We start from the raw sequence: 12,762 nt of genomic DNA, 5'->3' as shown, positions 1-12,762 counted from the left end.
CCGTTATTTCATCCCTTTATTTAATTCCTCTTTAGAAAATCCCAGATTTATGAGAGGCAGGGTCAGCCCTGGAATGACCTGATACCATGTTCCTATAATTCTTCTCATACAGGTTGAAACCTTTAGATTTCAGAACTAATGACAAAGTGTGTCCAGAGAAGGAACCAGAGTAATAGACTTAAAATTCTTTAGCTATTTTAATTTTTGATAATTTATAATGAAGGGAATAGTGATGATTAGGTGGGGGGAAGGAAAAAAAAAAACCTCACAAGCAGAAGCAGTTGTTTTTATCAGATATTTGAAGGAGTAGTGTATAAAAGAGTAACTGTATTTGAACTTTGTTAACCTTAGGGAAGAACCGGGACCTTTGAGTAGAAATAAGAGAGATGTCATTTTTAGCTTTATGCGAGGAGGTATTATTTAATAGCTAGAGTTGCCTAATAGTGGAGCAGGCTGCCTTTTAAGATAGTAAGTGTCTTGTTATGGTAGATATCAAGCAATGGCTGAATTGCCAGTTAGCAAGGATACTAGTAAGACTGATGTCAACCAGTAAAGGTCAAAGTAAAAGTAATTCAGAAGTTCTCTCCCTTACAGACTTTGCAAAATGCAATTGAAATTGTTGGCAAGGAAACCTAGCAAAATTATAGTGATGTGTACATTCAGCTGCCTAGAACTTTTCTGGATAGTATATAGTTTTGGTTATTCAGTATATCTGTGGTTGTTTTCAGGTATTATTTTCCAACCTATGAAAATGACACTCTGCTATGTACCCTGTCTGACAGTGAAAGTGACCTGACAGCTCAGGAACAAAATGGAAATATCGCCATCATTAGTGAAGATACATCTAAACTGCATGCTTTGAAACAAAGTAGTATTTTGAACCAGTTGCTACTACATGAGTCCTTGAAAAACTAGAAGAAACTGCCACAGAAGCAATGTTTCATGTTTTCTCCAGTGAGACAGATGCAAAAGAATACTTTAAATTTGAGCATCAGCAAAGGATTAGTCTTTGGTAAAATAAACTTTTTTTTTTTTTTTTTAATTGGCTGTCTTGGGTCTTCATTGTGGTGCACGGGCTTCTCATTGCAGTGGCTTCTCTTGTTGCGGAGCACAGGCTCTAGGCTCGCAGGCTTCAGTAGTTGTGGCTCGTGGGCTCTAGAGCGCAGGCTCAGTAGTTGTGGCACACGGTCCTAGTTGCTCTGCAGCATGTGGGATCTTCCCGGACCAGGGATTGAACCCGTGTCCCCTGCTTTGGCAGGCAGATTCTTAGCCACTGCACCACCAGGGAAGTCCAAAATAAACTTTTTTTTTTTTTTTTTTTTTTTTTTTTGCGGTATGCGGGCCTCTCACTGTTGTGGCCTCTCCCATTGCGGAGCACAGGCTCCGGACGCACAGGCCCAGCGGCCATGGCTCACGGGCTTAGTTGCTTCGCGGCATGTGGGATCTTCCCGGACCAGGGCACGAACCCGTGTCTCCTGCATAGGCAGGCGGATTCTCAACCACTGCGCCACCAGGGAAGCCCCAAAATAAACTTTTAAAAAATGAATTTTTTTCCCAAAAATAAAGTAGAAACTAAATAAAATGAAACTTTTTGTATATGGGCTCTGAAGTTTTATTATGTAATCATAGTAAATGATCTCATTTCATTAGACTCATATTTATCTATAATAAGGAAGACGTGCAAATCACAAAGAAGTGAAATGTTCAAATTATTTATAAACCTAATTTCAACCAGTAGTTTCAGCCTCTTCCCCACAGGCTTTCATCATCCAGCAAGTCACAAAATTTGACAGACGTGTGCTTTCTGTACTGCATTGGGTCAGCTGTGAATGTAGTGACCAAAAGAGGAGCCACAGAAGAGAGGAACAGTGGTCAAAGTCCTGGATGATGCACAAATTGGACACTATTTCAGAAAAATCAAGATCTGACTATATTATTATTATCGCTTTCCACCTGGAGTTACTAAACTCCCTAGAAATGGACATCAAGACAAATAACTTCACTTTCCCCTACAGTGTATATACGGCTAACAAATGAGTACCATTTTTTAAAAACAACCACAATACCATTATGACATCTAACAAAATTAACAATAACTTCTTAATATCATATGTTTTCAGTTTTCCTTAGTTGTCTCAAAAATGTCTTTTTACAACATTACCAGTTACAGGACAAATATTGTATGCCTCCTGATAAGATGCAATGAGGAAGACAAAACATCACTTTTCAGGGTTCTTCCCCCAAATGTATAATGTGAATATACTGAAGAAACATCAACTAAACCCAAGTGTGGGACTGTCTACAAATAATTGGCCTTTACTCTTCAAAAAATCAAGGTCATGAAAAACAAAGACTGAAGTAACTGTTCCAAATTTAAGAAGACTAGGGAGGTATCACATTGTGTAATCCTGAATTGGATCCTGGACCAAGAAAATATGGTTTTCTTCTGCTGTAAAAGATATTAGTGGGACAATTAGCAGAATTTGAGTAAGGTCTGTAGTAAATGTTATGATATTCATATTAATTTCCAGATTTCAGTAATTGTACTGTAGTATGTGTAAGAATGTTCTTGTCATTAGAAAATACACATTGAAGTTTTTAAAGGTAAAGGAGCACTTTGTTGGCAATAAAAAACTAATATGGGGAAATCCCTGGCAGTCCAGTGGTTAGGATTCCGGGCTTCCACTGCAAGGGCCCTGGCTTTTTTTTTTTTTGGCTGCATTGGGTCTTTGTCGCTGCACGTGGGCTTTCTCTAGTTGTGGCGAGCGGAGGGCTACTCTTCGTTGTGGTGCACGGGCTTCTCATTGTGGTGGCTTCTCTTGTTGCGGAGCATGGGCTCTAGGCACGCAGGCTTCAGTAGCTGTGGCACGTGGACTCAGTAATTGTGGCTCGCGAGCTCTAGAGCGCAGGCTGAGTAGTTGTGGCGTATGGGCTTAGTTGCTCCGCAGCATGGGAGATCTTCCCGGAGCAGGGCTCAAACCCGTGTCCCCTGCATTGGCAGGCAGATTCTTAACCACTGCCACCAGGGAAACCCAGGGGCCCGGCTTTGATCCCTGGTTGGGGAAATAAGATCCTGCATGCCATGCAGTGCAGCCCAAAAAAAAAAAAAAAAAAGAAAGAAAACACACACACACCTAATATGGGTATGTATATGTAGAGAGAATGATAAAGTAGATGCAATAAGATGTTGACATTTGGGGAAATCTAAGTGAAGGGTATGTGGGAATTCTTTGTACTATGGCAACTTTTCTATAAGTAAAAATAGATTTAAAAACACTTTTCAAGATGTCTTTTTACTTGGTTTGCTTAAATCAGGATTCTAGTGAGATACATACTTTGCATTTGGTTGGTGTGGTCCTTAAAGGTCTTATGTATAACAGTTTATGCTCCCTTTCATTTTAACTGCCACTTACTTGTTAAAGAAATTAGGTCATCTTTCTCACTTTCTGAATTTGGATAGCGTATCCTCTTTGTGTCACGTAACATGTTCCTCTATCACCAATTTTTCCTGCAAACTGGTAGATCTAGAAGCTCCATTAAAAAGTTTGTGTTCAGGGCTTCCCTGGTGGCGCAGTGGTTGAGAGTCCACTTGCCGATGCAGGGAACACGGGTTCGTGCCCCGGTCCGGGAAGATCCCACGTGCCGCAGAGCAGCTGGGCACGTGAGCCATGGCCGCTGAGCCTGCGCGTCCGGAGCCTGTGCTCCGCAACGGGAGAGGCCACAACAGTGAGAGGCCCGCGTACCGCAAAAAAAAAAGAAGAAGGCAATTAGTCCTGTGCCTAGAAACTTGTGTCTCTAGGAATCAGATTTGTTTGGAAAATCAAGGAATGTCTGGGGTGTTTCTAGAATGTGCGTCAGTCTTAGAACAGGAGCAATGACGTGATGAGAACAAAATAAATGAAGAGTAATTAAGCTTGAGAAGGAGAAAGCGTTTTTGGAGATAAAGTTGAGATTTTAGAGAACAGATCCAACAGATATTAAAGGAAAAATGAAATTGAAAGACAAGATAAAAGGGACAGGATACTGTACTTGGAGTTTCATTCATTTTAGAGTTTTTTTCTTAGCTTGGTAGATATTTGGGGGGGATCATCTGGAACATAAGAACAGAAATAATAACTTAGTTCCAAAGAAATTGAACAAGAATATAAGCAAAGTCTCAGCAAACTGTACTGACTGTCCCAAAGGGAACACGGGTACAGGTCACTACTGGCAAAGTGCTCTCTTAGAGCCACGCAGAGACTCCTTGGGAAGAACCACTGGAGAATTGTGCCTTAAAGACTGGGACAGTGGTGCCAAGTGTACCTGAAAGTCCGGACCATTTGAGAGGGGGAATAGCAGTCAAATGCAAGTAGACTGTTCAGGGGGTATTGAATGAGTGTCCAGATGTCGCTGTGATTGTAGGTAAGGGCGTTAGTGCTGCCTGTGCCCAGAGTGGGGCACACCTGAGAAATTCTGAGCATTAAGACGCTACAGGAGGGCAGCAAGAAAGATGAAGCATAATAAACGAGAGTGAGCAGGGCAGTGATAAATGGAATCCAACCCTGATTGGCTGTCAGCCCAGTCAGAAAATACATGCTGATTATCCCACTCGGAAAAGTGAGAGTGCTCAAGCGTTTTTTTGGACAGTAGTTGCCTTTGACAGACCAGAACCTAATGACTTATCTCTCAGAACAGAAGACCCCGTTAGACAAAATCTAGACGAGAAAGGTAAACATTATCTGGGCCAGAAAGGAGAGAAAGTTTAAGGAAAAAAAAGAAAGAAGGAAGGAAGCATCAGATCCTACAAATACTGTTAGGCCTATATGTGTTAGGGAAGGAAAGGGAACAACTTAAGAAATAAATTATACTGTGACAAACTCAGGTGTTCCTCCCAGAAAGGTGTAGAGGGAAATCGAGCCCTAGGACATATCCACTATTGCTGGAAAAAGCAGAGCCGAGAGGAATACTTCTGGAGGCTGGACCAATCAAAAGCTAGGGAAGGTGGTGTGCTGAGGGGGGCTCTCCAGAAGTTTGTGTCCTCACCAGTGCAATTAGTCTGGTAGCCCAGTTGCCCCCACTATTTATATATGTCTTCAATAATAATAATAAGTTTAGTTGGGTATATGGCTGCCTAGAATGAACACTACATGTCTCAGCCTCTCTGGTAGTTCAGGGTATAGGCATACCTTGTTTTATTGGCACTTTGCTGTATTGCGTTTTTCAGATGCTGTGTTTTTTACAGACTGAAGGTTCGTGGCAACCCTGCGTCAAGCAAGTTTCTCCGTGCCGTTTCTCCACCAGCATTTGCTCACTTTGTGTATCTCACATTTTGGTAATTCTCACAGTATTTCAAACTTTTTCATTATTACTATATTTGTTATGGTGATCTGTGATCATTGATCTTTGATGTTACTATTGTCATTGTTTTGGGGTGCCATGAGCACGCCAGACCAGCCCATCTCTCTCCCTCTCTTCAGGCCTCCCTATTCCCTAAAACACAACAATATTGAACTTAGGCCAGTGAAGAGCCCTACAATGGCCTCTTAAGTGTTCAAGTAAAAGGAAGAGTCACATATTTGTCACTTTAAATCAAAAGCTAGAAATGATTAAGCTTAACGAGGAAGGCATGTTGGAAGGTGAGAGAGACCAAAAGCTAGGCCTCTTATACCAAACAGTCAAGTTGTGACTGCAAAGGGATAGTTCTTCAAGGAAATTAAAAGTGCTACTCCAGTGAAAACATGCAAAATAAAGCAAAACAGCCTTATTGCTGATGTGGAGAAAGTTATAATGGTCTGGATAGAAGATCAAATAAGCCACAGCATTCCGTTAAGCCAAAGCCTGATCCACAGCAAGGCCCTAACTCTCTTCAGTTCTCTGAAGGCTGACAGAGGAAAGGAAGCTGCAGGAGAAAAGTTTGAAGCTAGCAGAAGTTGGTTCATGAAGTTTAAGGAAAGAAGCCATCTTCATAACATAAAAGTACAAGGTGAAGCAGCAAGTGGTAATAGAGAAGCTGCAGCAAGTTATCCAGGAGATCTAGCTAAGATAATTTAAGAAGGTGGCTATACCAAACAACAGATTTTCAATGTAGACGAAACAGCCTTCTACTGGAAGAAGATGCCATCTAGGACTTTCATAGAAGTTAATGCCTGGCTTCAAAGCTCCAAAGGACAGGCTGACTCTCCTGTTAGGGCTTAATGCAGCAGGTGACTTTAAGTTGAAACCATTGCTCATTTACCATTCCCAAAACTGTAGGGCCCTTAAGAATTATGCTAAGTCTGGGCTTCTCTGGTGGCTCAGTGGTTAAGAATCGGCCTGCCAATGCAGGGAACACGGGTTTGAGCCCTGGTCCGGGAAGGTCCCACATGCTACGGAGCAACTAAGCCCGTGCACCAAAACAACTGAGCCCGCGTGCCACAACTACTGAAGCCCACGCACCTAGGGCCTGTGCTCTGCAACAAGAGAAACTGCCTCGGGCTTCCCTGGTGGCGCAGTGGTTAAGAATCCGCCTGCCAATGCAGGCGACAAGGGTTTGCGCCCTGGTCCGGGCAGATCCCACATGCTGCGGAGCAACTAAGCCCGTGCGCCACAACTACTGAGCTTGTGCTCTATAGCCTGCGGGTCACAACTACTGAGCCTGTGTGCCACAACTACTGAGCCTGCGTGCCTAGAGCCCGTGCTCTGCAACAAGAGAAGCCACCTCAGTGAGAAGCCGCGCACCGCAATGAAGAGTAGCCCCTGCTCGCCGCAGCTAGAGAAAGCCCACGTGCAGCAACAAAGACCCAATGCAGCCAAAAATAAATAATTTTTTTAAAAATAATTATGCTAAGTCTACTCTGCCTGTGCTCTGTAAATGGAACAACAAAGCCTGGATGACAGCACATCTGTTTACAACATGGTTTACTGAGTATTTTAAGCCCACTGTTCAGATCTGCTCAGAAAAAAAGATTCTTTTCCAAATATTACTGTTTGTTGACAGTGCACCTGTTCACCCAAGATCTCTGATGGAGATGTGCAATCAGAGTAATGTTGTTTTCACACCTGCTAATACAACATCCATTCTGCAGCCCATGGATCAAAGAGTCATTTCAACTTTTAAGTCTTATTAAGAAATACACTTTCTAAGGCTATAGCAGCCATAAATGGTGATTCTTCTAATGTATCTGGGCAAAGCCAATTGAAAACCTTCTGGAAAGGATTCAGCATTCTAGACACCACTAAGAGTATTTGTGATTTACGGGAAGAGGTCCAAATATCAGCATTAACAGGAGACTGGAAGAAGTTGATTCCAGTCCTCAAGGATGACTTTGAGGGGTTCAGTACCTCAGCGGAGGAAGTCACTGCAGATGTGGTGGAAATAGCAAGACAACTAGAACTAGAAGTGGGGCCTGAAGGTGTGACTAAATGGCCACATTCTCATATAAACCTTGAATGGATGCAGAGTTACTTCTTAAGGATGAGCAATGAAAGTGGTTTCTTGAGATGGAGTCTACTCCCTGTGAAGATGCTGTGAAGATGGTTGAAATGACAAAGGATTTAGATTACATAAACTTAGTTGATAAAGCAGCAAGGTTGATAAAGGATTTAGAATATTACATAAAGTTAGTTCATAAAGCAGCAGCAGGGTTTGAGAGGATTGACTCCAATTTTTTTTTAATAAATTTATTTATTTATTTATGGCTGCGTTGGGCCTTCGTTGCTGCACGCGGGCTTTCTCTAATTGCGGTGAGCAGGGACTACCCTTCGTTCTAGTGCGCGGGCTTCTCATTGCAGTGGCTTCTCTTGTTACAGAGCACGGGCTCTAGGCATGCGGGCTTCAGTAGTTGTGGCACACGGGCTCAGTAGTTGTGGCTTGCAGACTCTAGAGCGCAGGCTCAGTGGTTGTGGTGCAGGGGCTTAGTTGCTCCGTGACACATGGGATCTTCCCAGACTAGGGCTCGAACCCAGCTCCCCTGCCTTGGCAGGCGGATTCTTAACCACTGCACCACCAGGGAAGCCCCTGACTCCAATTTTGAAAGAAGTTCTGTGGATAAAATGCTATCGAACAGCATGCATGCTACAGAGAAATCATTCATAAAAGGAAGAGTCAATCAATGAGTCAGACTTCATTGTTGTCTTATTTTAAGAAACTGCCATGCCCACCCCAGCCTTCAGCAGCCACCCTGACAAGGCAGCACCATCAACATCAAGGCAAGACCCTCCACCAGCAGAAAGATTACAGTTCACTGAAGGCTCAGATGATGGCTAGCATTTTTTAGCAATAAAGTGTTTTTTAATTAAGGTATGTACATTCTTTTTTTAGATATAAGACTATTGCAAACTTAATAGACTACAGTATAGTGTAAGCATAACTTTTATATGCACTGGGAAATCAAAAAAATTTGTGTGACTTGCTTTGTTGAGATACTTGCTTTGTTGCAGTAGTCTGGAACCAAGCCTGCAGTATCTCCAAGGTATGCCTGAACTCGTGTGTCTTCCTTAAGAAACTGGACACAAGCACCGTTTGTTTTACTTGCATCCTTTCCTACCTTCTTTCAGTTAGGATGTAGATGTTCTGCATAGGAGACAATGAGGTCCAAGCCACACATGGTGGGGCAACAGTGTCAACGGAATCTGGATCCCTGACACTATGGAAGGGTACACCAGCACTGGAATGCTGACCTAGACATTTATGTGAGCAGAATAAACTTCAAACTTCCCCCTGTTATTTTGGGTTTTCTGTCATTCATACCCAAAACTAATCCTAACACACCTAGAGATTCAAGCTGCAGAAATGTCAACAACAGCTTTAGTTCAGGAATCTGCTGAGGATGTTTTCCAGCTGAAACAAATGAGGAAATGAAGGAGAAACTCACCTTGCCGTGGCAGGCTTCACATGCCCGGGCAATTTCACAAGAGGCAACAGCAGGAGCCACTGTGTCATTATTCAGAGCCCAGGTTCCATGGATCAGGGAATGTTGGAGACAGAGGACTCAAAGGGGAAATGGAAGTTAAGAGGTGTTTAAGATTCAAGATCGGAGAGGGACTTCCCTGATGGCACAGTGGATAAGACTCCGTGCTCCCTATGCAGGAGTCCGGGTTCAATCCCTGGTCAGGGAACTAGATCCCACAACTAAGAGTTCACATACTGCAACTAAGGAGCCCTGGAGCCGCAACTAAAACCCAACATAAATAAATAAATTAATTTTTTTTAGAAAGGTTCAAGATGGGAGAGAAAGATCTCAAAACAGACTAATGACTGGGCTTGCCATCACTACTATTTCTAAACTTTGCAAGAGGGTAAAAATCTTTTGGGGAAGAAAATTCTCTTCTGCCCTCTTAGATTCTCTGGCTGGGTCTGACAATGACATATTAATATGAAAAAAGACACAAATTTCTTTGATGTTAAAAGGTTTACATGATGTGGGATCTTCCTAGAAAGAGAAAACTTACAAAGAAACAGCTAAACTTGGAGTCCTTTGTAGCATTTGAACATAAGAGGTTACATTTAAAAAGAAGTGTCAAGACAAATGGAAAGGACTTTGAGCTTCTAGGGGCAACAAATTGTAGGAAGGCAAATATTTGGGAAATTAATGGTACATAAGGCCTAGTTGGTAAGGTTTGTTTGTGTAGACTCTTGCGGGGCCATCCTGTCTCCTGTATCACTGGAAGTTGTTACTCCCTTCCCATGGACAGTGGTGGGGTGGGGTGGCAGTGGGGAGACACCTTCACAAGGGGAATTTGTGATCTTATTTTCCAGAAGATAGGGTACAGCAGAGAGCTCATACTGTGCCTGCTTTTTCTCAGTTGCCTTCAGCTCAAAATAATCCTTATGCCAGAGTGGCCTATATTGGGATGGTGTATTCTGACCTCCTCCTACAGTCTCATATGTCACCCTGAGAGAAATATGTGTTGATTCTTCCCATAGGAATGGTAAAACAGGTTGCCAATGTTAACTTCTTGAGGGAGCTTCCTCCTAGTTGAGTTTGTTTACGGATCAGGGATTTCAGATAACTTACACAGATGGACTAGCATCCTGGTGAAGCCCAAATCAAGATTTCACTGTCTGTTTTATGGCAAGTGCAAGGTTCTGGGAGCACCACTTTGTCTTGATAATTGAAAATCTTGGTATTGGGTTTTTTTCTGTTGTTTAATTTTGTTGGTGTTGAGTGCTCTGATGATACTCTTTAAAAAGTGAGGTGTAACAGAAATTTGGTCTTTAACTTCTGAGACTTTGAAAAAAACCACACTCGTGGTTCTAGTGAGACCCTGTCCAGACCCTGCCCTGTCCAGTGCTCTTCAGGTATGAAGAACCCCTCTGGTTCAGAAGGAGCAAAATCAGAAATTGGGAAGGATGAGTTTTAGACTTTAATGCCTTTTAACTTTAACTCAAGCAGACAAGATAATCCAATCTTAGAACTTTAATTTCTCCCTGGGAAATTCACAATGGTAGAGGGGTTATTTTTAAATTGGGGACATCAGTATTTTACTGGAATGTTCTTTATTGAAGCATCTTTACAGTGTCATATAATCTCTGTGCAGAACCTCTGATAGACTGTTCTAAACAACATGGTTAGATGTAATTTAGAATGAAAAGTGAACGGGGAGCTTTCAGCTGGAGGTCAGCGTGGCCTGTAATTACTTCGGTCGATAAATTGCCTTCCGAGGGCAGTAGCTACCCTCTTCACCACCAGACTCAGGAGAACACACGAAGGAAGAGTAGTTGGCATTTGGGCGGAGGGATCGGGGGTCTGCTCATGGTAAGGGTTGCACTGTCATCCTAGATTGTTGATCTCCTCCTGCAGGGGAGACTGGCACACTCCCAGTTGGCCTGGAGTTTAATGGTTAAGCCTAAGGAGCTTAGAGAACACAAACCTGCGGAATGTGGGAAAAGGGGAACTCCTTTCCCCTAGCATCTTGCTTCCATGAGAAAGGAATCCATTACAATAATATTCTGGGTTTCTTTCTGGCCTCTCTCATTCCTGAAAGGGAGGAATGGGAGAACAGGAGCTTGGCATGTGTGACTCTGCCCCTTCCTCCTTTTTCTCTTTGGGATCTGTCTCTGCATACAGAACACATCCTGTTCTGCTCCTGCTTTCTGCAAACTTTAGACTGGCAGGCTCTGCCAGGGCAGTTGAAGGCCTTCAGTTGTCCAACACTCTCTACAACTGTGTGGGTAAGTCTGCCTGACTTTGGGGTTCAGTGTTAGAAAGCTCAGTTGCCCACAGCTACAAGCCACGTTCTCCAGTATCATCTCTATTAGCAATAATGGTGATATTTAATCTCCATCTGCTTGACTCATGTTTCAGCTGGCCCTTCTATAAGGTATATGGTCTCTCAGGGTATGGTGTGTGTGGCCAGAATTACTTGGAGACCACCTTTCAGAGAGTTACCACTAAATACACTAAATCCCAGCAATCAGGAGGCAAAATAGACTTAACTTCCATCCAGGACTAAGGCTGGGCGATAAAGCCAGAGAATTCTAGCATGTCATCGGTGAGCTAACTGCACATATACTTTTTGAAAGACCATTAGAACTAGGGTCTTAGGTTGATTTCCACCAGAAATAGACCTTAAGATAAGAATTTTTTTTTTTTTTTTTTTTTTTTTGCGGTATGCGGGCCTCTCACCGCTGTGTCCTCTCCCTCCACGGAGCACAGGCTCCGGACACTCAGGCCCAGCGGCCATGGCTCACGGTCCCAGCCACTCCGCGGCACGTGGGATCCTCCCGGACCGGGGCACGAACCCACGTCCCCCGCATCGGCAGGCAGACTCGCAACCACTGCGCCACCAGGGAAGCCCAAGATAAGAATTTGAGGGCATGTCATTCGTTTGAGAGGTAGACCCAGGAAATACCAGTTCAGGTAGTGAGGAAGTAAAACATAAAATGGAACACAAAACTGTATGAATGAAGTTACTACTATGGGAATGGGGCTTAGCTTACTGAGGACCTCTGGGAGCCTGCATAGGACACTTCTTAGAGTTGAGCCACACCTACCAGCACCACCAAGGGGCAAAAGGCTGGGATATTTATCCACCAATTCCACTGGCCATGGGTTGAGCACTACTCTCAGGGGCATAAATTCCCTGGCACTTCAGCCTGCCTTGCACATTGGTCTGGTGTCCTCAGGAGGCTGGAGAAGTCCCTCATACAAAGACTGAGGAAGCCGTAATGCAAAAGGGCCCCAACGGTAACTGCTACAACTGCAGATGCTGCATTATCACAAAAGTAAAAGTTTTATGGAGACCTTAGCAGTCCTCACAACTTTTCCATGTATCATCTCACTTGACCTTCAAAACAATGTTGTGACGTATCTAGTCAGGAACTTGGATCCTAATCAGGGGTAAAGAAAGGATGAGAACACCGAAGATAAAGAGAGATGGGGCAAAGCACAACGAAGTAATATATGACAAAATAATATACGGAAACTTAAAATGAGACCAAGCCAAGTCCCGGACTTCTTCAGTGAATGGAGAAATAGCAATTCTTTTTGAGAGAATGGAGTCGAACTTGAATGAGAACAAGAGTAAATTCTTTAATGTAAGTGCTTCGCTGAATTCATGTGCAGAATTAACATACCAGTCCACTTCCATCAAGGGCATCAAATTGCAGCTATTGTTTGCTTAGGCTGCAAAAACAGTCACCCTATATCCTTGAAGTTTAATTCAACTATTTCTGTAAGCTTTAGATGATGGATAGCTAAAGGGTTAAACCAGAAGCTGCCGTTGAACTCTTATGCCTTATAATTGATATTTTGAAAAGCCAAAGCACATTCAGTTCCTGAGGATAGCAATTTTCAAGATTGA

General features: G+C 43.1%; 1 protein-coding gene and 1 long non-coding RNA gene across 6 annotated transcripts in view; both read left to right on the top strand.

Annotated features, from left to right (window-relative positions):
- Positions 1-5,331, top strand: part of ZNF277 (zinc finger protein 277) — a 116,167-nt gene extending 110,836 nt beyond the window's left edge. For 2 of the 5 annotated variants that reach the window (XR_010842138.1, XR_010842137.1), the window contains exons 12-13: positions 729-1,289; positions 1,520-3,123. Coding sequence is in view for 3 of the 5 variants with exons in the window: in XM_067042318.1 (XP_066898419.1) it covers positions 729-915 (187 nt within the window). In the remaining 2 variants the exon portion in view is untranslated. Of the gene's footprint in view, positions 1-728; positions 1,307-1,519; positions 3,124-5,203 lie in introns of those variants that run through there. The other 3 variants (XM_067042320.1, XM_067042319.1, XM_067042318.1) reach the window with 3 other exon arrangements.
- Positions 5,332-7,878: 2,547 nt separating this feature from the next.
- Positions 7,879-8,682, top strand: LOC136794840 (uncharacterized). Its single transcript, XR_010842139.1, has 2 exons — positions 7,879-8,257; positions 8,519-8,682. It is a non-coding gene; the product is annotated as an uncharacterized lncRNA (long non-coding RNA).
- Positions 8,683-12,762: the final 4,080 nt, after the last annotated feature.

Source organism: Kogia breviceps, chromosome 9, assembly GCF_026419965.1.
Source record: "Kogia breviceps isolate mKogBre1 chromosome 9, mKogBre1 haplotype 1, whole genome shotgun sequence".
In the NCBI taxonomy this organism is placed as follows: Eukaryota; Metazoa; Chordata; class Mammalia; order Artiodactyla; family Physeteridae; genus Kogia; species Kogia breviceps.
The sequence above is the reverse complement of the archived record's forward strand: the minus strand, read 5'-3'. Positions and strand labels throughout refer to the sequence as shown.